Here is a 26,195-nt window from a genome sequence, read left to right as displayed (position 1 = left end):
TTAAAATGATTACAAACTTTTGAAATTTATTATTTCCTGAAAGAAAGTCATGTTTTTCCTTTTATTTGTTTCTTTCTTTTAAACTCAAATAAAGTGAAATGATGTGGGTCCTCAGGTATAATCCTACCTTCTGACTAGTTAAGTCTTCACGCCCTTTCAAAACCCTCTTATAAAAGAGGCATTTCGAGAAGCATAATTCCTTATGTCTTCATTTACTGTGGTTCTTTCATCTAGGGACAGCAAAATACTGTCCAAGATTGGAAAGTCCGCTCAGTGTCACACTCAAGTTCTGCCTGGGATATTGGCTACACGTCAGACTGAGTTTCCTATGACAAAGACAAACAAAACTCATCTGTCTTAATTTTTAGCCAGAAACCTATAAGAAGAATGATCACAGGCAACTGAGAGAGAAGTAGTACAGAATATACTCTTTAGTTATTTCACTACAGAAACATGTTTTTATATTATCCCCTCAGTGCAGCTAAAGTAATGTTTTTATTTAACATTTCTGATTTTGATTTAGTTTAGAATGACTAGCATTTCTTTTCCCTTGCATGGGTTGATTACCTGATAGAAACCAGGGTACCTCCTTATTTTTAAAGCTTGGTATAAAATGGGTATGACTCGGTTACAACAGGACGGCTGGGCAGAATAATAACTTTACGAACTTAAGGAGGAACAATTTTATGCACAGTAAGTGTGGATTTTCTTTCCTTAATGGCCACAGGTTTTTGGGTTTTTTTTGTTTATTTTCCCTCTCACCACCTCCTGAAGCCCTCTATACAAAACTAGTAATGTGAAACCACTTTTTAGTGCCAACACCAAAGACAGGGGAGAAAACAGTTTTCATTTTCTTTGTATAAACGAATTATTTTTTTTAAAAAACCAGTGAAACTCACACTCTCCAAAAGTATATTTTAAAAGTTACTGAACATTAGAAACAATAAAAACATTTCAATATATACAGAAAGATTTAGAATCTTTGTTTCAGGTATCACAAATTGGATGGAAATCCTCCTCTCTCTTTCTGTTCTCTTTATAATAATTCTCATCTTAGAAGTTTTTCAAGTTTGTAATGAGTTTATCTCTGTTCCTAGGTTACATCCTGAAAAGTCCTCTTAGGAATTTCCACCTAGGGGCAAGAAGGGGCAAAGAACAGAAGAAATGATGCTGCCTCGTCCTCCTGGTTCTCTCTCTCTCTCTCTCTCTCCAATTTCACTTTCTTTCATCCCCACATTCTCTCTGTCTCTACTGTGCACCTGGTTGACTGATGAACTTGGGAACACAGAAGCATGCCATCCATCATCCAGCATAGCTTTACACACAAATATACCACACAGTTTACATGTCTCAACTCTAGAGATGGAAAGAGGCTGCAAGAAAAGGGTAAAGATAAAGAATACAGAGTACTTTTATTGTCCTCTGGAGCTTCTGTACCACTTCCATTAACCTTCCCTGCTTATAATGTGCTTGGTTCAACTCAGAATGGGGTCAAACTTAACCAAAATTGCCTAGTTCTTGCCCCAGCAAAAATCCAGGGCTGGGGTTCTGAATAGCTGACGGCTTCAATTCCTGGCTGCTTCTGTCCCTTTAAGATGAATGGACCTGAGTAGGAGGTGTAACCTTGTTCTCTTAGAAGCCAGAGAGCAGAAGCAAAGTTGTCCCCAGCTGCCAAGCTAGGACAACAGGAACGAATCAATATTCACAAAAGCCTTTCCCACAACTGTATTAATTTTGGAATAAATGGCGAATAGCCTTCACAACATACTGTCTTATCCCACTCTTCCCTTTCTCTCTTTTCCCTGGAAATGAATTATAGGCAGTAACAGAATGCTTGGCTCATTGGGGGTGTTGATACCTTAGGTTTTCAAGTTACAATCAAAAGCTGGGTAAAGGGTAGCAAGATCCCCTTGGTGGTTCCATGTTACAAGCAAAGTGAAACAGGAACAACAAAACTCACTTTGTTGACTCTTGGTATGTGGATTCTCATTACTGGAACGGAGCAAAAGCTCTATGCCACGTTCCTCATGTGACACTATGAGAAAATTAGATGAAAAGCTAAGGGTTGTTTTTTGCTCCCCTCTGGTAACCACTTCTTTAGGAAGAGAAAATAACCAGAAAGCCTAGGTTTAGGGAAAGCAATCAAACTGCCTAACAATAAGACAGGTGGCCAAGTACAATGCATAAACAAATCAGATCACTGGCAGTAGACAATGAAAAAGGTTATAACGTTTGCTATGAAACTGACAGAGTTCACAGGAAAGAGCTGTTTCTGAAAAGGTCCATGTATGAATTTTTAAACTAAATTGAATTCTATTTTAAATGTGCTAGGTGAAGCAACAGTGTAATGAAATATTGGTGAACTTCAGGTCCTGGGGATAATCATTCCTGTGTTGTTAATGTTAATCTGTAAATTACATGGTAAAAGTGTTTATCTAGAAACCATGGAGACAATTGTTGGGATTTTCTTAAATTAGGATAAAAGTGTACTTAGTATGTTTAAGAGGCACTTAAGGGAGAAGTCACTATGTTTCTAGTGTTTAAAAAGGTGGGATTATCACCTGCTCTGGTTAAAATAAAATTTGGAGGATTTCATTATTCTTTATTATTCTGTGCTAAGAAAACATTTGTGGGAAGAGTTCTAAAAACCAGCTGATTACCAAATTCTATACTCCTTTGTAACTTTTGTTACATAGATGAGTGATTACTAGCTTTTAATGCCAAGGTCTGAATCCTAACCCTATCTTACAGCCACTAGCTACGTGTCCTTGAATACATTATTTACATTTTTTATGTCCCATTTAATTATCTGTAAAATAGGATTAATAATCCCTTCCTTATTGTTCGATTGTTTTTGTTAAGAATTAAATGAGAAAACATGCAAAGCATCTGATGTAATAGATGCATACTAGTAATATGTTTTCCAATTATGTGAACAATTTTTAGGATCTAAATGAATTTTCTTGATTATCACAGAAAAGTGAATGAAATATAAATGAACAGAATTATCACAAATACAAATACCTATATAATCCCTACCAAGTGAAGAAACAGATTATTAGGAGCACACAGAAGTCCCTTTCATGCCCACCCAATCAATACTGTCTCCTTCCTTCCCACAAGTAACCACCTTCCTGACTTTTAACATTCTAGTTTTTGAACGTTATAAACATGCAATCATACAGTACAACTGGCATTTTAAGCTCTGCATGATATTTGTGATAATCACTCATGTTACTGTATGCAACCCATCTGTGCATCTCGTTTATTTTTCATGTGCAAATATTAAACAATTTATTATCCAACCTGTTACTGGTGGATGTTTAGGTTGGAGACACATAAATAATGCCCTTATGAATGTTCTTGTATGTCTGCCTGCTTGCTTTTTAAGTAGAACTTTCTTAAGTGATAAGCACAGGGCATGGAAATTACTATATCTTTTAAACCTTAGAAATCCACAGGTATAGACTGCTTGCTAGAAGTCTTTGGAGAAAAAAATATTGTATCAGGATGTATTATAGATACGTCTAAGTTGTACCACTGTGTAAGTAGTCATTAAGCAAGGAGAGGGGTACTTAAAACCACACGATAATCAGAGGGAGTAATTTAGAGGCTCCTCAGACCCTAGTGAAAAATCATCAAGGTTGAAAAGATTTGTAAAAATTTCTGGGGGAGCTTTTAAGAAATGGCAATTAATGTTGGACATAAATAATAGCAGTTGCACCTCCTTCCTTTTCTTATCTCAGTCATCCTGGAGGCTTTTAGTGAAAAATAAGCTCTAAGGTCCAATTCAAAGAACATAAAATCAGTTCTCAGACTTTATTGTTTGAAGAGGAATAGTCTAACATTTTTTTTACCTTTTTCAATTAAAAACACTTTAAATTTTAGCACCTAATTAGGTTGGAGTCAGTAGACTTGGCTTTCAGTGCTGCTTCTTCTAGCTTCCATTACTGGCCACTCTGAACCTCGGTTTCTTCATCTGGAAAATGGGGATAACGTGAGCTACTCTTTTTGTCTCAATGGATCATTGTGAGGCTCAAATGAGATGATATTATAAACTGTAAGACATTTATAGAAATATTATTATATTTTAATAATAAGAAATGGAAGTTAACATTTACTAACTGCTTACTTTAGGCCAGATATTGTTTAGAGTACTTCTACATAAATCATTTCATTTAGTCTGCAGAACACTATGAAGTCATATGATTATGATATTGATAAAGCAACTGCTTAATATGATGATTATTTTTCACATGTTATTCATGATAGAAACCAGAATTACAATATAAATATAATTTCAAAACCTTTACCCCATATCCTCCTATCTATGAATTGTGGCGCTTCCACGCTTAAGAGGCAGGCAGAATGATGTGCCCAGATTGGAGGTCAGAACCATGGTTTCAAACTTCAACTCTGCCACAATCTAGTTAGGTACTTTTTTTTCCACACACACTCACAACCAGATTCTTCATTTATACAATAAGGGAATGCAATGAAAGAATCCCCAATTCTAAAAGTCTTTCTGACTTTCTGTTATTTGGGATTAACAGGAAAAAGGGTAACATGAAGTAAACATGCTGTGAAAAAAGGGATGTTAACCTCAAATTCAAGTAACTCAAATTAGGAACTAATAAAATGTTTTCAAGTGGAGTTCCTGACTGACTCATTTTAAAGTGGTATGTTTACTGTATAATCAATAACATCATTTTCATAATAAATATTCCAAATTACATCTTTATAAAGAACATTTTTTTAAAAATAGGTTGAAGAAAGCAGCCCTATATTACATTATTTTTAAAAAATTACTTAGTAGTCCATATATTGTACAATACGTATGTGTGTGTGCGTGTGTGTGTGTGTGTATTTCAACTTGTCCTAAGCTAAATGGTCTTTGAAATAATGAAATAGTAGTGTCTGGCTTGACGAAGATTTTGCATGGCATTCCCTAGAGGAAGAAAGAAAGAAATACCATATAGAAAATAGAACTCAGTGAAATAGAACTCAGTGACTCTAGTTTTAATAAAATCCAAAGGAAACAAACTTTTGGAATAAAGAGTATGGTACTATCATGTCAATGTTATGTCTCTGAATTTTTTTATCACTTTAAAAATGTAGATCCATTTAAAAAAACCTCAATACTTCATTTAATAATTCAAATTGTCATTATTTTCTTTCAGATTCTCATTATTAACACCAATACCAAAGAAGATTACAATGTTGACTTCAGCCAAAATTCTGTTGATTTCAATTTTGTTTAGTTTACTACTATTTGGAAGCCACGGAGAAGAAGGTCGAGAAATAAACACAACACAAAACACTGCAGAAGACTTAAAAACAAGGGAAAATCAATCTATTCCTTTGGAAAGTGAAGCAAATTCAACCTCAGATAAAGAAAATAGAGAAACCTCCCATCCCAAGGCAAGTAATTTCTCTTTTGGGGATCCATCAAATAAAACCCATGGAACAGATTTCTACCATAATTTGTCAACAGACAACTCTTCCAGTCTGAAACTCATGCCCACACTTTCCCCAAGCCCTCCCCTGAGCCACAGCTTTGTTTCTAAATTGCCTTGGAACTCATCCGTAGCAGACGAAAATCCTCTGCCAGTCTCAGCACCTCCCAATACTACAGCTATTGTATCTTCCGAAAACTTCACTCGGTCTTCGGTCAATAATACCATGAAAGCTCCTGACAACAGTTCCATTACAGTTAGCAACCTCCCTTCAGGATCAAACACCATATCTGTGACCCCCATGATAATGGAAACAGATGGATGGCCTACCATGACTGGAGATAGCTTGGCGGGGTTTACTGCCTATCAAGAAACAACTTTATATCCCACCTTGAAATTCACCAATAATTCAAAAATCTTTCCAAATACATCAGACCCCCAAGAAGGTAAATATAAATGGATTTAATTTTCCTTTTGTGTGAAACTGAATCTCCAAATAAGTCATTACACCTAAGAAATGTACCACACTAGAAAAAAAGGAGACTGCAATAGCACAGGTGGTTCTCATTTTGGGGGGAGAAACCATGATATTCATAGTGAATAGTGAAGGGATTTTAGGGCTTAAGTCAGCATATACTAGTCATTACTGTATGGGAATGTGAGAATGTGATGAGACTGGGACAAAATGAGAAGTAGGTTAGATTGAAAAGAAACAGAAACTGAGGTAGTGGTACAGTTTTGAGATACTGGGTAACAATTTTTACTGCATTTCAGAAAGACTACCTGAAATTTCACAGGCTTTTAGGAATACGATACAACTGAAGTTTTAAAATATATGCATTTTTAAATATATATATTTTAAAAATATATAAAAATATATGTATTTTAAAAATTTAAACTCAACAGAAGAATACCCTCAATTAATTTTTAGTTCAGTACCTACTGAACACCATAAAAATGGAATTCAGCTTTGAGTATCACAAGAAAATTGTGTTATGGGGACATTTCTGTTTCATTTAGAGATTAGTCAAGCTTTAAAACATAAAGTGGAAAAGATCTCTAATATTTAATGAAAATTCATTCTATTTTATTTTCTCAGGTCTAACCATGGTTTTGTTTTCTGAATTAAAAAAAAATAACTCCTCTTTTCCCCCTCATGAACTCACTGATTTCCAATACAACTTATCTACAGATTATATTAGTGATATAAACACCAAATCATATAAACAAATTCCTATTTGAAAGTTGTTGTTAGTGTACAGGAAAAGTTTTAAATTCTGAAATCTAGGATTATTATAGTACTGCAACCAATATATTGTACATACATATATTTTCATAATTTTAAGATACCTTTCCATTCATACATACTCTGATATTCCATCAGAAAGATTTTTTTAAAAACTATTCTGTTTTGTCTTTCTAAACTTAATATACATATTGAGAATACTGAGTACTTAATCCTACCATTGCTCATTAATCAAAAAAAACTTAGTTAACTTTGCTTCACTTTTATCTTGGTAAAAAAATGTGCTGCTGTTAACCTTCCAACATGTTTTTTGTGTATAAATGGAAACTGATATAGAATTAGAGACCCTATAAGACCTCTTGCCTACCTAATTAATAAGCTTCTCAACAAATTTTTTTTAAACCTGAAAATAAAATGCACTAAGTATAAATCCAGGAAGCATTCAGTGATTTATTGATGACTTAGTCTTCAAATAAGGTGCTTGGTAAAGGGGATAATAGAATGAAATTTTGGACTCCTTTAACTCAGACCTACACATCTGTTCGCAATGTGCAAGGCACTGCAAACATCCTGCTTTGTTTGGTCTATTTGTTGTATTTGGAAATACCCTCTATCACGATATATTTCTTTTTCTTCATAATGCCTTTTCACTTGGGGTTTGTGGATTCAATTCCTATTACCTACTTACTCCCATTAGCTTTTTACTTTTCAATTATTATAGAAACAAACTCAAAGCTTATCTCATCATTAAAGTTCATCAAAGATTCAGAGTTGATTAAAAATGTAATATAGAATTCAACATAGAAATTAGATCTTAATAGAGAATACACATGGCATTTCAGTACTATTACTGTTAATATGTAATGAAACAGTTATAAAACTAAAGCTTAGAAGTATTTCAAGATATTCAAATTTTGAAGTACAGTTTTATCAGGAAGCAAATTTTCCAATATATCCCCAAAACTCAGTACTTTGTAAAACACACACACACACACATACACACAATGTATATATATTTCTCTGTATATTCATATCCATTATCTAATTTTAAAAAAAGTGTTAAACATTCTTTGCTTACACAAAGTCCACATGTATATATTTCTGTTCTTTGAATAATTGTTTTCTATTTCTTATCTGTAAATTATTTTTTCTTTGTCCTCTAGAGAACAGAAATACAGGAGTAGTATTTGGGGCCATTTTAGGTGCTATTCTGGGTGCTTCATTGCTTAGTCTTGTTGGCTACTTGCTGTGTGGAAAAAGGAAAACAGACTCATTTTCCCATCGGCGACTTTATGACGACAGAAATGAACCAGGTAAAAACAACTTTCAGAACTTCACCTGTACACAGTGGTTTTAAGTAAGTGAAGTTGCTAACGTTCTCTGCATTATCTAGAAGGGATTTAGAGATTCATATGACAGAAATGAACTAAAGATTTATTCTGATCTATTCTCTCTTTCTCAAAGAACATAACCAAAATAACTATGGAACTGTGTGTGAAATTTTAAAACCATTTGGAACTGTTGCTCATCGCATCACAATTGGTTTTAAGTAATAATCCCAGAACCTAAAACATATCATTATAATTGAAAGATGATGGCATGATATTAAGAACAAAATGGGCAGTTTTGTTAGCAAGTAACTGGGGAGCCATTATTCACCATTGTTGGATCTCTTAGTAGCAGTAATTTGAACAATGATTTATTCTAATCTGGAGCTCTTGCAAAGTTTACACGTATACAATAGCCCTCTATTAATTATCTTAATGAGTCTCTAAAACAGAATTGCTAAAGGGTTGCATATTTGGGTACATAAAGTCAGATAAACCTTAATTCAGAAATTTCCCAATCATGTGATGCAAAAACCCACCACATCTATGGATGAGAAATGTGTCTGCTAAGAATAAAGCACTGAGTTTGATCTTAATAATGCAGTAGTAATTAGGACAGAAATAAAATCACTTCAAATGCTTGATTCAACCCTTTTTTTCTTTAATATTTCAGGACAAAAAAAAAAATCTGTTTTCTGGTTTACACAAGGGACTCTTGCCACCATAAAAAATAGTTAAATACCCCTGTTAGGTCTCATTGATAAAGTCTTGTTGATTTTTGATAAGTTTGGAACATTACTGATATATTGTTAATTTTCAAAATCAAATCCATTAATTGTAAATTAACTGAATTCTGTTTATGGGCTTCTAGCAATCCATAGAAAATAAAAACTATATCACTTTTCAAAATTGAAGGATAGGATTTCAATCAACAGGGTTTTCCAAACTTTTTTTTTTTTAACTTCAGAATATTTTCTTTAAATGTTATCACATGCAAAAGCTCAGTCTAACAACTTGATATAATCTAAGATATTGTGATTGAGGCATAATGGAATAATTCAATCACACCACCTGTTTTACTCTTTCAGCTTTGAGACACCTTTCCCAAATTCCTAAGGTTCCTGGGGGTCCAATTTGTAAACAGAAGGCTTAAGGAATAGGTAGGATATGAGAATACCTAGCTGAATAATTAGATTACTAGTCTAATTAGTAAGTAGTCCCTGCTTTAGTATTCAAATACCTAGTGCCCCAAGTTTTCTTTGAATTCAAGAACATAAAAGAAATAATAATTAGTTGTTTGTTGAAAATAAAAACAATCTCCAATATTATTAATCAGGATAATAACCTGGATCTCTCAGAAGGAAACATAAGATTTTACAAATTGTTTTCTTTCATCTCCATCTTCAATGGCTCACCCATAATGATATTAAGACACTTGGTAAAATAATGACACATTTTAAAATTAAAGCTCTTCACTTTTTAAAAATTATTTTTATACCAGAAGTAAAAATTCTGAACATGTTGACAAGGCTCTGAATTCACAAGATTTAAAAGTCAATGAGACATGTCAATACTTCTTCATATGAAGTATTGCTATATTTCTGACATGATCTCTCCCTTAGTTCCTTTATTTTTGGACCACCAGCAGTGAAATTTTGGAAGTTAAACTGTTCATAGTTTTAGAAGAAAAATGTGGCTTGCAAAATATGTACTTATTTAAAATTCAAAACTAATCTCTGAAACGCCCATATAAAAAAGTGTAACTAACTCATCCAGAACAATTCCTACAGTCTAGCAGGTGCCTAAGCATGCATCTTCCAGACTGTCACTATAAAGCAATTTTTTTGTTGCATTTTTAGTTCTGCGATTAGATAATGCACCGGAACCTTATGATGTGAGTTTTGGAAATTCTAGTTCTTATAACCCAGCTGAGAATGATTCATCTACACCAGCAGGCCGAGAAAATGCACGGGATGGCATTCCTATGGATGACATACCTCCACTTCGTACCTCAGTATAAAACTAAGGGGAAAAAGGCTTCAGATGGCAAATGTTCACTATATCCTGGCCTTTCAAATCCATCATCCAAAAGCTGAAGCAAGATCACTCTCATGTGGCCTGTGCCAAAGAGAACTGTAAAAGCATGAGACAAGTAGCAGAAACATAGAGGATAAATCATCCAAAAGGTTTCCTTTCTTCCATTTCTCACTGTGCTGAATCATCTATTGAGTAACCTTAACTTGTATTTTGGTCTATTTCTTTCTTAGCAGGAAATGTTTGTGGAATCAGGTAAAACTGAAAGATTTCACCATGATTGTCCTGCCCGATAATTTAATTAAAAAATCCTTCAATGAAAATAGGGACCCCAAATTACATTTTTACGTTTTTTGGGGGGGGGGTGAATTGACTCTTCACTGCTCCCTGTGTAGTCATAATACCATATATCAAGATTGGCATTTTCCTGAAGGAAAATTGGAAGGGTGATTTTATTTTTTTTTAATTTTGACTTAAAGCTAGAAAGAGAGAATGGCACAGATTCCGTTCCTGGGAAATTAAAGTAACAGGAGTGAGAGGCTTGAATTCTAGTACATTTTACTTTTCTGTATCAGCAGGTACATAGTCAGCCCCTTGAGTTGCCAAGTTGACAGTGACTTTGCATCCAACAGACTATGGTACGAAAGCTGACCCTAACCAGGAAAGTAATCACTTCTCTTCAAAGCTTCAGGAATTCCAATCTGTGGTTTACTTTAGGCCTCAATTAATTGGGTTCTTTAAAAACTCAGTGAGAAACTTAGTGAAAAAAGTCAGCCAATACATATACCTATACATAACTTTTACAGTTTTAACATGTTAGATAGGAACAGGATTTATTTTGTATTAGACATTATTGCTCAATCATATATGGAATAGATTCTGCATCTCTAAGTGCATAAAATATAAGGTTAAAAATATATATAATGGAAGCCTTAAGCAAACAAAACATTTTCTGAGTGTCACTTTCACAAGTGAAAATACAAGAAGCTTAATTTGGATTCTAGTATATTTCAGTTTGTTTTCAATTACTGCCATTTTTGGCAGGAAAAATATACTCCACAGTATAGGAAGGTTGAGGCTTTAGGGATTAGAAGATTAAATCAAGAGTTAAATTCCCAAAGAAGCAGTGGATGTGTGAAGAGAGCTTACGAAACAAGAGATTTTACTGTTGAATTGATACATGGTATGTGTGTTTGCTTGTGTGTGTGTATGGTGGGTATGAATAAACAAAGCAACAGCCTCAGAAAATGAGGGCCAGGAAGTAAGTAATGGAAGAACATACTTACCCCATATTGCCATAAAAATAGCAAAGAAGACTGTCCCTCCATTATCAAACAGATATGTTACCTTAGTGGAAAACAAACAAAAGTATTAGTCACACTTTTGGTTATAATAATCCAGTGATTACTGTTTGCATTTAGGTACTATTGATTTTCTTTCCCAATGGGATCACATTATTTTATAGTTTGCAAATATAAGATAGGCAATCCTTTCATGGGTCCTGCAACTTTTTCATGTGATTTTCTCATGGGGAGAGGTGAGGAATCAGCATTTCCCCCCTTCTCTTCTCTTTTCCCCTTTGACTCTACCTTCATTTCTGCTTAGAAGTGGTTCTCGTACCCTGAGGAAGTACTTGTGGGCCACAAATAGAAGCTACACAGAGAGCTTTAAGAAGTTAGCTTTCCAGTGAAGGCATGCCTAGCTGCACTTCCTGTTAGCAAAACTTCCAGGATTGGGACAGTTGCAAAATGCAGAATTCCATTAGTGATCCAGCACTTCCAAGGGAAAGGTATCACAGTGCTATCCCGACTCTCTGATGTCTTTCAGAATGTGCCATGGGTCATTAAGAAATTTCATAAATCACTGGACATTTAGGATATAGTCCAAGTGTTTTTTAATCAGACATGACCTGAAGTTTTATAAAGAACAATGTACAGTTATACAACATTATTGAATATACATTTCAGGGTTGTAAGAATTGTTTGACTTTAATAAAGTATAAACTCAATTTACCTTTGCCTCTTTTTATTTGCGTAATGCCCTAACTATATTTATAATTTAGTGAGGGAGGTTAAACCAATATAGCCAAGCCAATGTATGTTTGGCAGTCATTTAAATACCATAGAAACTAAAGAGAAAATAGGGGCATTATCCTCACAGGAGTGAGAGGCCAATTGGGGGCTAAAGAACATTATTCTAAGGAAAGTGGGAGTAGAATGGTGTCCTCTTTGCTCAGTCTACAGTCTAGAGGCTGCTCAATGGGTGCATTAAAACAACATTAATGTGTATTTTAATTGTAACATCTGGAACACGCTGTAAAATAATATAAAACAGATAAACGTGGGATATATTTTCCTATTATGTAGCATTATTGCAAATTTTATTATACAAAAGTTGTGCTCCTTTTGAAAGTTGGTGGATAGGTGCAAGATGTCCTAGATGCTTCTACACTTCTAAGACTGTTAAGGCTTGGGCTTTTAAAAAATGTTATAAGACTTGGTTTTCACACCAATCATCAGTATATATTATGTACAATAGAGAAAAGGACCGCAAAGAAATTCTCTCACAGAGTTGATAAAATTCCACCCAGCGGGGGAATCCAGCTTTTTTGTGTCCAAAGGCATCCCACAGAGACACCTGCGGCTGCCAAGCAACTGAACAGCTGCCTGCTTTCCTTTATAAACAAGCCTAGTGCAGGAAACAGCCTCTTAGAGTGTTAGAACAGAGACTTCACACATGGGGACGTAAAGGTCACCAAGAAATAATGGCTTCCCCTGCTCCAGAAACAGCCGTGTTTTTAGAAAAGTGACACATAAAAAGCAATACTTAACAACAATTGTGTTGCACAGACATAATTTGTCATTGCTCATGCAATATTTTCCTTAAAAAAGCTTTTCATTTTTTTTTCTTATTAGTTTTGTTTACAAATCTTTCAGGCATTTTTAACTAAGTAAATTTAAATATCAGCTTTTCAGAAACACATCCACGAGACACGGCGAGGTACACATGCCATATTGATGTAATGTGAGATTACATACATGTAGTGCAAGATAAAGCTAGAATGGGAGTTAGGGAAGTCTTCAGAACTTGCCCTGAGGAGGAGTGTAAAAGTATAAAATCATTGTTTTACCCACTAAACTATTACATGCGGGGTGTATTATGACAGGGGAGACTGTGGAGATAAGAAAAGCACTTAGAAGCCTGTGGTTATAGCTTCCGATGATATGGGTTTTTTAGGGTGCTGATATAAGAGTCGCCAGTGTGGATGGCTCAAGCTTAGATCGTGAGTGATCAGAAAAATCCCAAAGCAACAAAACAGACTTTTCTAAAAGCCAAAAAAAAAGAAAGAAAAAGCTTGTCTGATCTACAAATGTATATTTGCAGTTAAATATTTTATTGGAAAAATAGCTTGCTTTTATGCATAGGGAACCTCTGGACAAGCTTTTTATTCAACATTGTTGATGTAAATAGGGATGATATAAGAAGACAGAAGCAAACTATCCCTCAAACAAAGCTGTGTTTTAGCATAAATTCTCCACTATCTTTGACATGTGATTTCTCTTGCAGAGCTGAGTGTGGCTGGAAATCAATAAATGTGGATATTGTTTAAGGAGATAAATTTCTTATTAGGTTGGAAGCTTAAACTCTATGTCTCCTCTACTGTAGTTGATAGATCTCTTTCTAAAATTGTTTCATGGGTTCAGAATAACTTAAGCCTCTGGAAACTGCCACTTATACTCCATTCAAGCCCCTCTGGGCTAAGGTGAACAAGGTGCCTCTTGGGCAGATTCCATGCTGCGGGCCAGGCGATTACCGGGGAGAGAGGCAGGGTTTGGAATTTAGGCTGAAGTTCAGCCCTCTCTCAGTTCCTTAGTTCCTAATTCTTCGACAGAGCAAAATCTGTGTAACTATCCATGTCCATTGGACCGGGGCAAAGGTACACCAAACATGGCAACTTCATTTGTTTACCCCTCCCCCAACTCATTACTTATTTAGGGCAACAGCTTTTTAAATGTGGTCCTAGAAATCAGAATCACCTGAGGAGCCTCTTAACATGCAGATTTCTAAGCCTCGCCCTTGGCCAACTGATTCTGAATCTCAGGACGTGGGGCCCAGGAATCTGCTTTTTAACAAAAGTTCTAGGTGATTCTGATGTGTAATCTTATGCAGACTCATCCATGAAATTTCTTAAAGAAGAAAGATGGTCTGTCCTAATTCTGTTGTAGCCTTAATATCAGTATACAGTCTGAGGTTCACTCTAGGTATTGGATAAATATTTGTTGAACAAGTGAAAAAACCCCAGATACTAATAACTGTTATAAATAAGGCTAACTTCAAAGGTTGAGTCATTTGTAAAATCATATGTAGGGGCTTCCCTGGTGGCGCAGTGGTTGAGAATCTGCCTGCCAATGCAGGGGACACGGGTTCGAGCCCTGGTCTGGGAGGATCCCACATGCCGCGGAGCAACTGGGCCCGTGAGCCACAATTACTGAGCCTGCGCGTCTGGAGCCTGTGCTCCGCAACAGGAGAGGCCGCGATAGTGAGAGGCCCGCGCACCGCGATGAAGAGTGGCCCCCGCTTGCCGCAACTGAAGAAAGCCCTCGCACAGAAACAAAGACCCAACACAGCCATAAATAAATAAATAAACTAATTAATTAATTAATTAATTTAAAAAGAATCATATGTAAAAACAATGCAGGACCCTTGTACCTGATGATTTCACCTTAACTGAGAAATCCTAGCATAATGGAAATTGACAGTTTGGTGTCAGGTGCTTTGAAAACAGTATGCAAATATCACTGAATTAGTTAATTGAAAATATTTCTTAATTCCCATACTTTTAAGTATTAAAAGTGAAAACAGTCACCAAAGAAAATGTTAATGTACTTAAATATAATTTTTATTATATGACAGGACCGCATTTTCTCTGAAACACACCCTTGAAATTATTCAGGAAATTATTACATGCACACACATATTTCAGTAAAATATGACAGATTTAATTTCCTGTTACTTGTCACAAGTGGTGATTGATTCCATAAGGAATTGACCAGTTCCTAGATGATGTCGCTGGGTGATGGTGTAGGCTAGATGATTCTAGATTGGTGGCCTTGTTTCTTTGCTAAAAATCTCTTCCCTTATTTCTGACACTGCCCATACAGTAACCTCTAGGTGTTTAAGTATGTAAACTGATTTTAAAAGAGAATGTTTATTTTCATTCAATGAAGGAAGAGTAATTCTGATTTTTAAGGTGTAAACCAAGTAGCTACATTTTACCTTAGCCAGAGGAACAAATACAAGACACATTAAAGATTTCACCGTAGTGGGTTTTATTTCTTGTTTTGTTCCATAAGGCAATATTCTCCTCTGCAAGCTAACTTTTCCACCTACCTTATAATAGTTACCAAGTGAATTCCTTCTGAGTCATACCTGTCCCTATATATACTATTTCTACAGAGTAAAGGAAGGATGTAGATACTGTACAATGAGAAAGGCCCCCTAGATTTAATGTTTCCTTGGACAGTTTCTTCACTTTATCACTCTGCCACATATGATTCTTAGCTTTAGTGTTCAGATAATGCCAGTGTGTTTTATTAGAACTGTCCAAGTAGAAGTAACACATGTATATATGGATTTGTTGGTGTCCCTAGGGCTGTTATATGTCTTTGAAATGCATGGGCAAAGGGAAAAACATGCGTATTTACATCTAATGACTCTATACACTTGGTTTCTGCAAAAAGTGTTGAGAAAATGTTTCCCCAAACAAGACATCTTTTTGGAACATTTAAAAGAATTCAACACTGAGCACATTTTAGAAATTAAATTATAAACAAAACAGATTTTTCCCATGTCATGCATTCAAAATAAATAATTCAGAAACAGCCAAAGAATGCACAAATATATAAGCAACAGATTTCAAGATTGGATGCGAGGCAATGAAGGGCAGTGATCCCTAAGAGGCAGGAAACAAGTGAGGTGAGCATTATGATTGCCTCAGGTTACTACACTGAAAGTGTAGTCACCAGGGTGCAGAGAGGGGCAACCCAGACAGGGAGCGTTAATGTGAGGAAGCTACCTGAGGAAAGAGCCACCTGAAAGGATTAGAGGAAACAGTTTCAGGCACTCACAGAGTCAGGAATAGTGCCTGTTCCCGCCAGCCAGACTGGAAATCCTCATTATTCACAGTGCACTGGGTAGAGTACACAGAAAGATCTTGTTTTTATTGTGGGGAAAAATGAGTGCTAGAAAGAGCACTGCTGTGAGCCCAGCTCACAAATCCTAAAAGCAACACCCAAAAGAATCAAATTTTTTTCAAGTAACTAAACCGCAATGAGATCTCTCTAAACATCTATTAGAACAGCTAGAATTAAAAAGACAGACCATCCTGAGAATCAGTGACTATATAGAAAACTGGAATTCTCATACATTGCTGGTGGAAATGTAAAATGGTCTAGACACTTCGGAAAACAGTTTGGACGTTTCTTAGAAGGTTAAACATCTTTCTATCTCATAATCCAGCCATTTTGTTCTAGGTATTTGCCCAAGAGAAATAACACTACTTGCCTAAATGAAGATTTGTAGACATTTGTAGCATCTTTATTTAAAATGGTAACAACTTAAAACAACCCAAAAGATCATTAATAGAAGATGGATAAACAAATTTTGATATAGCCATATAATGCAATACTAGTCAGCAATAAAGAAAGATGATTGACTGATAAATGTTATGACATGGATGAATCTCAAAATAATTATGTTGGGTGAAATAAATCAGAAAAAAATCACACACTGTGTGATTCCATCTACGTTAACAGTCTGGAAAATACAAACTTATCTATGATGACAGGAAACAGTTTGTTGCCTGAGCACAGGGGTGGAATTTGGGAGGGATGGGAGGCAGAGATTACAAGAGGTCATGAGGAAACTTTTGGAGGTAATGAATAAGTTCATTATCTTGATCGTGGTGATGGTTTCACAGGAGCATATATATAATCAAAATGTATTCACTTATATACTTCAAATATGTACATTTTATTATCTGTTAATTATACTTTAATAAAACCATTTTACAAATGAATAATAGTAATTGTAAAATTCAACTACACATTTCTCAAACTTGTATGCACCTTGAAATCACCTGGGAGGTTTTAAGTTATGCTGATGCCTAGGTTCTAAATCCAAAGATTCTAATTTAATTGCTCTGGGATGTGGCTTGGGCTTCAGGAGTTTAAAACCCCTTTCAGGTGATTCTGATAGGCAGCAATTTGAGAGCTTTGGTATGTTATTTCATTTTCTCTGTAAAATTAGAAGTATTTTAAATTCAGCAGTCTTCATGGAAGATAAAAATTTTATCACTGCCCATGGAAATAATCATCTTTCCCCAAAAAAGAATCTAGATGTCATTCCAGGTGGACGTTTTAGGTCTATGATGGCAATAATCACTTATAAAAACAAAGGAAGACAAAGATATTCTAATAAAATATACTCTTTCTGTAATTGCCACAGAGTGATGTTTTATTCAGTTGTCAATGATATTTATTGTTGAAACACTTGGGAACGTTTAACTTTGGTAAAAAGCGGTTTGCTGGAGGACTTTTTACTACCTGCCTCCTAGAAAAAGTAGAGGGCGGGGAGGGGAACGTGAGGGTCCACACTCACCTTGGCATAAATACAGCTGTCATTGAGTCTCTGCAGTGAGCAGTTCTTGTCACAGAGAGGGCACATGAAGACTTCAGTGGCCTTGCAAATTTCTTGGCTTGAGAAATCAAAGAAGAAAAAGAAAGCATGAACCTCCATGTTTAGGAGGTACTTAGACCCTATGGCCAATCCTGTGGGAAGCGGCAAGGCAGGGAGGAAAAGAAGAAATGGAAATAGTTGGGGCGGGGGGTGGTGGACAGGTGAGGAAGAACTTAGAGTGGCTCCAACTCAAATTTTTAGAATTTTTGTGATACAGAGTTTTCTGTTTGCTTCTTTGTTTTAGAAATCTCTGCCAAGATATTGTAATGATAATAAGCCATATTTTATACTTGGGAGGCACCTGCGGGGCTTTGTTACAAGGACACTTTTACACCTGATTTCATGGCATGCAGGGTAATCTTGTGAGGAACAACCAAGGGTGTTTTAACCAAGCTCACAGGCTTGGACATGGCTGAGCTGGAGTCACATCTTACTATGCTGATTTCTCAGGTCTAACGATCTTTCCCATGGATCTCGTTGCTTTACAATCACCAAAATGAACAGCATCCATAATTCACATAATTTCATAACCCCCACTGCAGTCAATCAGTGCATTATGTTCATTGGAAATCTGAGGAAGTTTATTTTCTTTTTGCAGTGCCCTGACACACACTGTCACGATAACATGGCATAGATTTTATTTACTGAAATATATAATATTCTCTATTAGAAGGTAACTTCATAATATTTGTCTCTTAAGTTTTATGCTATCTTTTAAAAATCTCAGCATACATTATAGATGACACTGTGACATGAATAGGGCATCAATAACAATTTCTCAAAAGCCTCACAGCCTAAGAGTTCACAGCAACCTGTTTTTAAGATGTTTTGTGCCTTTATCTGTCATACCTGACCCTTTCCCACTAGGTATACCATAAATAAATTGTCCAAGTAAATATGCTTTGGAAATATTGAAAGTAATATAAAGGCTTTTGAAAATATGCCTGGAAATGCAACTGTTATTAAAAGTTTAGTTGGCAGTGTTGATAGCAAGATTTGCTGTTTTCAAAATGTATACACTCAAAGCAAAAAATAATGCATGTGTATTTCAAATGCCTGATGTGTATAATCTCAAGCCAAACTGGAAATGACTAGTAAGTAATAATGCTATACAGTAATACAATACTTTACAATAAGCAAAGATGGGTCCATGTCCATTAAGTTTAGTCCTCGATGCAATCTCCTGCAATGGTAACTGTCTCCAAACTGAGAGGAAACTGATGTTTAATTTAAGTGATTTGCTCAAGGTCATACAGCTAACAAGAGGTAATTTAGGGAACTGAGTTTAGGTTTTCCTGCTTCTAGGTCCAGTTCTCCATCACCTATAACTCATCTAAAGGAGAGATAAGTTTATGTCATATTAAGAGGAACTTTCCCATCAAAAACTAATTTATTAATAATGATGATGGTGTAACAGGTCTTATATATACTATAATTCTCCCACTTTCACACACATCATCTTGCTAGTAATCATAATGTCTATGTGAAGTAGGAGGAAGCAGGTAAAACGTACATTTTAAAAACTCAAAAGAAAGACAATTATATCTCCTCTTGGTAATACTACTAATTTGTATAAATAAGAATTAACGTTCCTCCTGAAGAAAATTTTTATTAAAATAGGCTTGCTATCATAATTAACTGTTTCGATAATGACATAATGTGCCCTGCATTGAAACCTCATACTAAAATGGTATTAAGTTTGGTTAATACTATATTATCTTTCCCACCTTCCAAATGATCACACAAAAGCACAGATGTTTCAAAGCACTCAGTCTAGAATCCCAGCCATTAGACTGAGCCTTATTTTTATTTCCGGAATCATCAAACTCATTTTCTATAAGTTGTCCGAAGTTCAACTTGATAGGTAACATAAAAAATATTAAACAATTTTGGCAATGTATTTTTTAGCCTAAAATATGGAATTTGAGATGAAATCACAAAGTTCTTTGACTTTACTTAACCACTAGATGGAGGGAGAGTGCCCAACTTGAGTGTTTCTTAATTTCTTTTGCAGAACCTCATAATATAAACCACTGCTTGAAGTGTGGCTTTCTTTTGTCTTATATCTGTTGTTAGATATACACATCAAGGGCTGATTGGAAGGAATGATAATTACAACCCATTTAAGATATGGGAGGAGGGAGCAATTTGTCCATTTGGGGATGGATGCCTGGACCTGCTCTAGGGTCTTGATGCTTCCTGTAATCCTGTTAACCTGACAAAGCACAGAATAAGACGCTTGGTGATGTCCATTTTGGGGAAATGTGGTAATATGAAAGTAGGTTTAAAGGAAGGCAGTATGGAAGCATGAGTAAAGCATGGATTTTAGAATCAGATATAATCGTCAGGGAAAAGCAAATCAAATCACAAGGTATTACCTCATACCTGTTATGATTGTTATTATCAAACAAAACAAACAAAATAAAATAAAAGTAGCAAGTGTTGGCAAGGATGTGGAATATTTAGAACACTTGAATATTGTTGGTGGGACTATAAATTGGTACCGCCACTATGAAAAACAATACAGAGGTTCCTCAAAAAATTAAAAACATAACTACCATTTAATCCAGCAATCCCACCTCTGGGTATGTATCTAAAGGAACAGAAATCAGAATCTCAAAGAGATATCTACACTCCCTTGTTCACTGCAACATTATTCACAATAGCCAAAATATGGAAATAACCCAAATGTCCATCCACAGATGGATGGATAAAAAAATTGTGGAATTGACATACAATAGAATATTATGCAGCCTTAAGAAAAGAAGGAAATTCTGCCATATGCAACAATATGGATGGACATTATGTTAAGTGAAATGAGCCAGTCACAGAAGAACAAATACTGCGTAATTCCACTTATATTAGGTATCTTAAAAAAACACACTTATAGAAACAGTAGAATGGTGGTTGCTAGGGCGTAAGGGAGAGGGAAATGGAGAGTTGCTGTTCAATGGGTATAAAGTGTCAGTTATGTAAGATGAGTAAGTTCTAGAGACGTGCTGTACAACATCGTGCCTGTAGTTAACAATACTGTAGTGCACTTAAAAATTTGTGAAGAGGGTAGATCTCATGTTAAGTGTTCTTATCACAATTTAAAAAAATCAGATATAGGTTTAAACTTACTAGATATTTCCCCCTAAGTCACCTACCTCTCTGAGGATCAATTTCTTCATCTCCAGTTGGAGATAGTATGCAACTGGGATATTATGTAATGAATATTGATAATGTGCCTGGCACATCATAGGCACCTGATAAATGGAAGAAGCCCTTATTGCTAAGGATGTTGTCAGGAGAGGATCTGAGAGGCCCTTTAGGATGTAACAGCTTTTGAAAAGCTGGTCAATACTGAGGACCAAATACAGAGTTCTCATGCCAAAGAGGCAAGAATGGGCCAGAGAGTCATTTCTACTCTTTGTCCCTGATCTGAAACCCAAAGCCTGAGAAGCAGGGACCATATCTACCTGCTTGTTCATTTTTATATTCCTATGATATATGCTCTACCTGGCACAAATCTGACCACCTTTGATTGTATAAGACCAATGTGCATGTAAATATATACATGCACATATACACACAATAAATAATCTATAACATGATTTTCATGTAATTCTAAAATTAACTGTAGAGCAGGTAAGAAATATGACATTAATTCACGTGAACATAGCTGGTAGAAACATAATACAACCCAATCTTCAGCTTTTCAACATTTTGTTACCTTGCAATAAACAAAAAAAGAGCTTAAAACAAAACTAAAACAAAGCAACTCAAAACAAAAGCCCTATGTCCTCCACTCACTCGCCATGATAACACCTAAGACTTAACCATGTCTGACACCTTGAATGGAAAAATTCAGTCCCATGAAATTTTGAAAGTCAAGATATTCAGTGATGCTTATCTTGGTTTAGAATAGAAAGTCTGACAGGATCTTAATTACAGTGTGACAGAAGTAGCAGTAATATAATACCACAAAGCACAGAAGAAAAGAGTTTGCTAGAGCCTTTTAAAACACTCCTTGTGCTAAAGGTTAAAGAATACTTATCTCATACAAAAGGAGCCTAATTTACTTCATTGGCACATAAATCAATAGGGACAGAAAATCTATTCCTTTCATTGCCTTTTGTTCATTTTCAGCTTTGTAAGCCTGGAGGAGGAAGTCTACACCACATGGGAAAACTTAGTGAATATGTTCTCCATGGAACCAATTTGAACAGTAGCTAACTACCTAAAAATCATTTTCTGCTTTTGTCAATTCATTTTAAAAGACCACTTTTTTATAAAACCCTAAAGACTCTATCAAAAAACTCTATAACTAATACATGAATTCAGTAAAGTTGCAGGATAAAAAAATCAGTATACAAATATCAGTTGTGTTTCTATATACTAACAAAATACTACCAAAAAGAGAAATTAAGAAAACAATCCCATTTACAATTACATCAAAAAGAATAAAATATTTAGGATTAAATTTAGCCAAGGAGGTGAAAGGTCTATACACTGAAAACTATAAGACGTTTGCAAAAGAAATTGAAGAAGACACAAATAAATGGAAAGATATTCTGTGCTCATGGATTAGAAGATTTCATACTGTTGAAATGTCCATACTACCCCCAAAGAGCTACAGATTAAATGCAATCTCTATCAGAATTTCAATGGTATTGTCACAGAAATAGAAAAACCTATCCTAACATTTTTATGAAACCACAAAAATCCCAAATAGCCAAAGCAATCTTGAGAAAGAACAAAGCTGGAGGCATCACACCCCATGATTTCAAACAATATTATAAAGCTATAGTAATCAAAAGAGTACATATTGGCATAAAAACAGATACATAGACCAATGGAACAGAATAGAGAAACCATAAATAAGCCCATGTATATATGGTCAATTTTCGACAAAAAGCCAAGTATACTAAATGGGGAAAGGATAGTCTCTTCAATAAATGGTGGTGGGAAAACTGGATATCCACATGTAAAAGAATGAACCTACAGCTGTATCTTCCACCATACACAAAAATTAACCCAAAATAGATTAAAGATGTAAATTTAAAACCTGAAACTGTAAAACTATGAAGTCAATCTTGGCAATGATTTTTAGGATTTGACACCAAAAGTAAAGGCAACAAAAGCAAAAATAATCAAGAGTGACTATATCAAGCTACAAAGCTTCTGCACAGCGAAGGAAGCTATCGACAAAATTAAAAGGCAATCTACCAGGGGACTTCCCTGGTGGTCCAGTGGCTAAGACTCCGAGCTCCCAATGCAGGGGGCCCAGGTTCGATCCCTGGTCAGGGAACTAGATTCCACATGCCTCAACTAAGAGTTCGCATGCCACAACTAAAAGGTCCTGTGTGCCGCAACTAAGACCCGACACAGCCAAATAATAAATAAATAAATAAATATTTTAAAAAAGGGAATCTACCAAATGGGAGAAAATATTTGCAAATCATATATCTGATACAGGGTTAAAATCTAAAATATATAAAGAACTCATACAACTCAATAGCAAAAAAAAAAAAAATCTGATTAAAAAACAGGCAGAGAGGGCTTCCCTGGTGGCGCAGTGGTTGAGAGTCTGCCTGCCAATGCAGGGGACACGGGTTCGAGCCCTGGTCTGGGAGGATCCCACGTGCCGCGGAGCGACTGGGCCCGTGAGCCACAACTACTGAGCCTGCGCGTCTGGAGCCTGTGCTCCGCAACAAGAGAGGTCGCGATAGTGAGAGGCCCGCGCACCGCGATGAGGAGCGGCCCCCACTTGCCGCAACTAGAGAAAGCCCTCGCACAGAAATGAAGACCCAACACAGCCAAAAATAAATAAATAAATTAATTAATTAAAAAAAAAAAAATAGGCAGAGAAACTGAATAGACATTCTTTCAAAGAATATACATAAACCAACAGGTACATAAAAAAGTGATCAACAACACTAATCACCAGGGAAATGTAAATCAAAACCACAATTACCTCATACCTGTTAGGGTGGCTATTATCCAAAAGACAAGAAATAGTAAATTCCCTGGCAGTCCAGTGGTTAGGACTCCACACTTCCACTGCCAAAAACAACAACAAAAAACAAAAAAACCCAAGTGTTGGTGAGGATGTGGAGAAAAGTGAACCCTTGTGCATAGTTGATGGAAATGTAAATTGGTGCAGCTACTATGGAAAACAATATGGAAGTTCCTTAAAAAATTAAAAATAGAACCACCATATAATCCAGCAATTCCACTTCGGGGTATATATCCAAAGGAAATGAAAACAGGATCTTGAAGAGGTATATGCATTCCCATGTTTTTGCACCATTACTCACAATAGCCAAGATAAGTAAACAACTTGTGTCCATCAGCAGAGGAATGGACAAAGAAGATTTGAGATACACACACACACACACATACACACACGCACGCACACACAAAATAGAAGAGTATTCAGCCATGAGAAAGAAGGAAATCTTGCAACTTGTGACAACGTGGGCTTTGAGGGTATTACACTAAGTGAGATAAGCCAGATAGAAAAGAAAAATACTGTATGGTATCACTTTATATGTGAACTCTTAAAAAAGAAAAAAAAAAAAGAGCCAAACTCATAGAGAATAGAGAAGTAGTAAAAAAAAAAAAAAAAAAATAGTATTTTTATTTTCAAGACACTGTAACTCCAAATTACATATCACTTCTCAGCTTCAGAGGTTACTGATTCAACATCATATAAAGAAATGCCCAAAGGGTGATGAATATTTCCAGTGGGCACATGTTTGTCCAGGAAGATGCTGCCTTCCAGAGTGGTAGTGAGTTTGCAAAACTCTGAAATAAACTTGTCACTAGGTGAAATGCTTTTGAACAGTAGGTGTTTCTTTGTTTTCATGCTAATTACCATTTGGCCTTCATGAAGAACAAGGGGATTCTGAGATACCAAATCAAGGAATTTGGTTATGGAATAGGATTCAACCCTGGGACAATGAAAATATTTTGCTTTTAGGCAAAATTGTTATACAAATACATGTGCACATATATATAGATAAAGAAAATTCAAGGAAATGCATTTTATGGTCCCATTAACTGTCATGATTACTACCCAGTAGCAAGGCCATGGTTAAAAGATGGACCAAAAGGGAAAAAAGTACTGAGCTTTTTTTTAAGGAGGGGAAAAGTACTTTTTCATATTTTGAATTGTATCATACAAGGTTGAACTTGATGAAATCCTTGTGGTATAGTAAATAGAACATGTTGTTAAGAGGATTCTTAAATTAATTCTTTAACTCATTTAATTCTTTAATGTGATTTTTACCTCTGCTGAATAATAATGTATTGTTCCTATACCCAAATCTTGAGTCATTTAAACTTTAACAGAAAAATCACCATTCTGATAAATTTTGATGTTTCTCAAATCTTATTTTACTACCATTTTGATATCTTAAGTTGATACTAAAATCTTTCATAAATCTATTCTCATACAGAGTAAGAAGAAAGTAGAAAATGATTTTATGTTCTCATGAGAGGAGACTACTTAGGGTAGGATTTATGTGGTATGAATATTTTGTTCAGACATCTTTAACTATGTAAGGTTCCCACATCTGCTAAAAGGAATACTCATCTCCAAAGGTGGTAGTGAAAGTTGCAGAAACAATATATTTGGACGGTCTTTGTATATCTTAAGTGTTTAAAGAACTGTAGCTATTATAATTATTTGAATTAATGTATTGAGAGAGCATTCCAGACTACAAAATACTATGCAAATTTAAATTATATAGAACTGTCTGTTGCATTGCTGAATTATTGATTATGTGGGATATACTAGAAAGAGAAATTTGGCATAAAGAGAAACGGTCTTAGAACTTATCCAAGAGACTTTGCATATAAAAATATAGAAATGACATTTTTATAGTGCTTCTCCCCTGCAAAAACAAAACAAGCAAATTAATTTAGTACCATAACTTGCTTTTATAGTCAGCATTACTATAAAGCTTTCATCCTATCAGAAGAAAGGCCAAATTTTTTTAATAAGTCTGTTAATAGCTTACCTGACTTGACTTGCATTCATTGTTAATATTCCATAGAAGAAAACACACAAGCCAACAATAGCTGCAGGAATCAGCATTCCAGTATACCACCCCAGCCAAGCAAAGTATAGCCCAATCTTCTCACCAAAGTATAACCTGCATGAGAAAGCAAATCCTTAGCTTAAGGCAACATAAGTGACACTACAAATATTGATGTCGCACCTAGTCAATCTCAGATGGACAATTGACTATAATGGCTCAGTTCCTCCTGCGCTCCATCTTGCTTGTTAATGAATCCAATAATGGTGATATTGTTTATCATTAAACATTGTCATTATAGGAGCAATTTTATAAAATGTGTTTATTTCTTTCTTTTTGTGAGCCAGGTCTTGCTTTTCTTTCATCC

General features: G+C 35.4%; 2 protein-coding genes across 2 annotated transcripts in view; one reads left to right on the top strand and one right to left on the bottom strand.

The window, feature by feature from the left end:
* Positions 1 to 26,195, bottom strand: part of ANO3 (anoctamin 3) — a 414,700-nt gene that overhangs the window by 55,814 nt on the left and 332,691 nt on the right. Inside the window, 3 exon segments of the mRNA XM_061203163.1 lie at positions 11,351 to 11,411; positions 17,724 to 17,820; positions 25,811 to 25,945. Coding sequence (XP_061059146.1) covers positions 11,351 to 11,411; positions 17,724 to 17,820; positions 25,811 to 25,945 — 293 coding nt within the window.
* Positions 1 to 26,195, top strand: part of MUC15 (mucin 15, cell surface associated) — a 109,557-nt gene that overhangs the window by 1,287 nt on the left and 82,075 nt on the right. The window contains 2 exon segments of the mRNA XM_061203164.1: positions 5,181 to 5,902; positions 7,866 to 8,015. Of these exon segments, the coding sequence (XP_061059147.1) occupies positions 5,218 to 5,902; positions 7,866 to 8,015 (835 nt within the window). The 5' untranslated portion in view covers positions 5,181 to 5,217.

Source organism: Eubalaena glacialis, chromosome 10, assembly GCF_028564815.1.
Source record: "Eubalaena glacialis isolate mEubGla1 chromosome 10, mEubGla1.1.hap2.+ XY, whole genome shotgun sequence".
Taxonomy (NCBI): Eukaryota; Metazoa; Chordata; class Mammalia; order Artiodactyla; family Balaenidae; genus Eubalaena; species Eubalaena glacialis.
The sequence above is the reverse complement of the archived record's forward strand: the minus strand, read 5'-3'. Positions and strand labels throughout refer to the sequence as shown.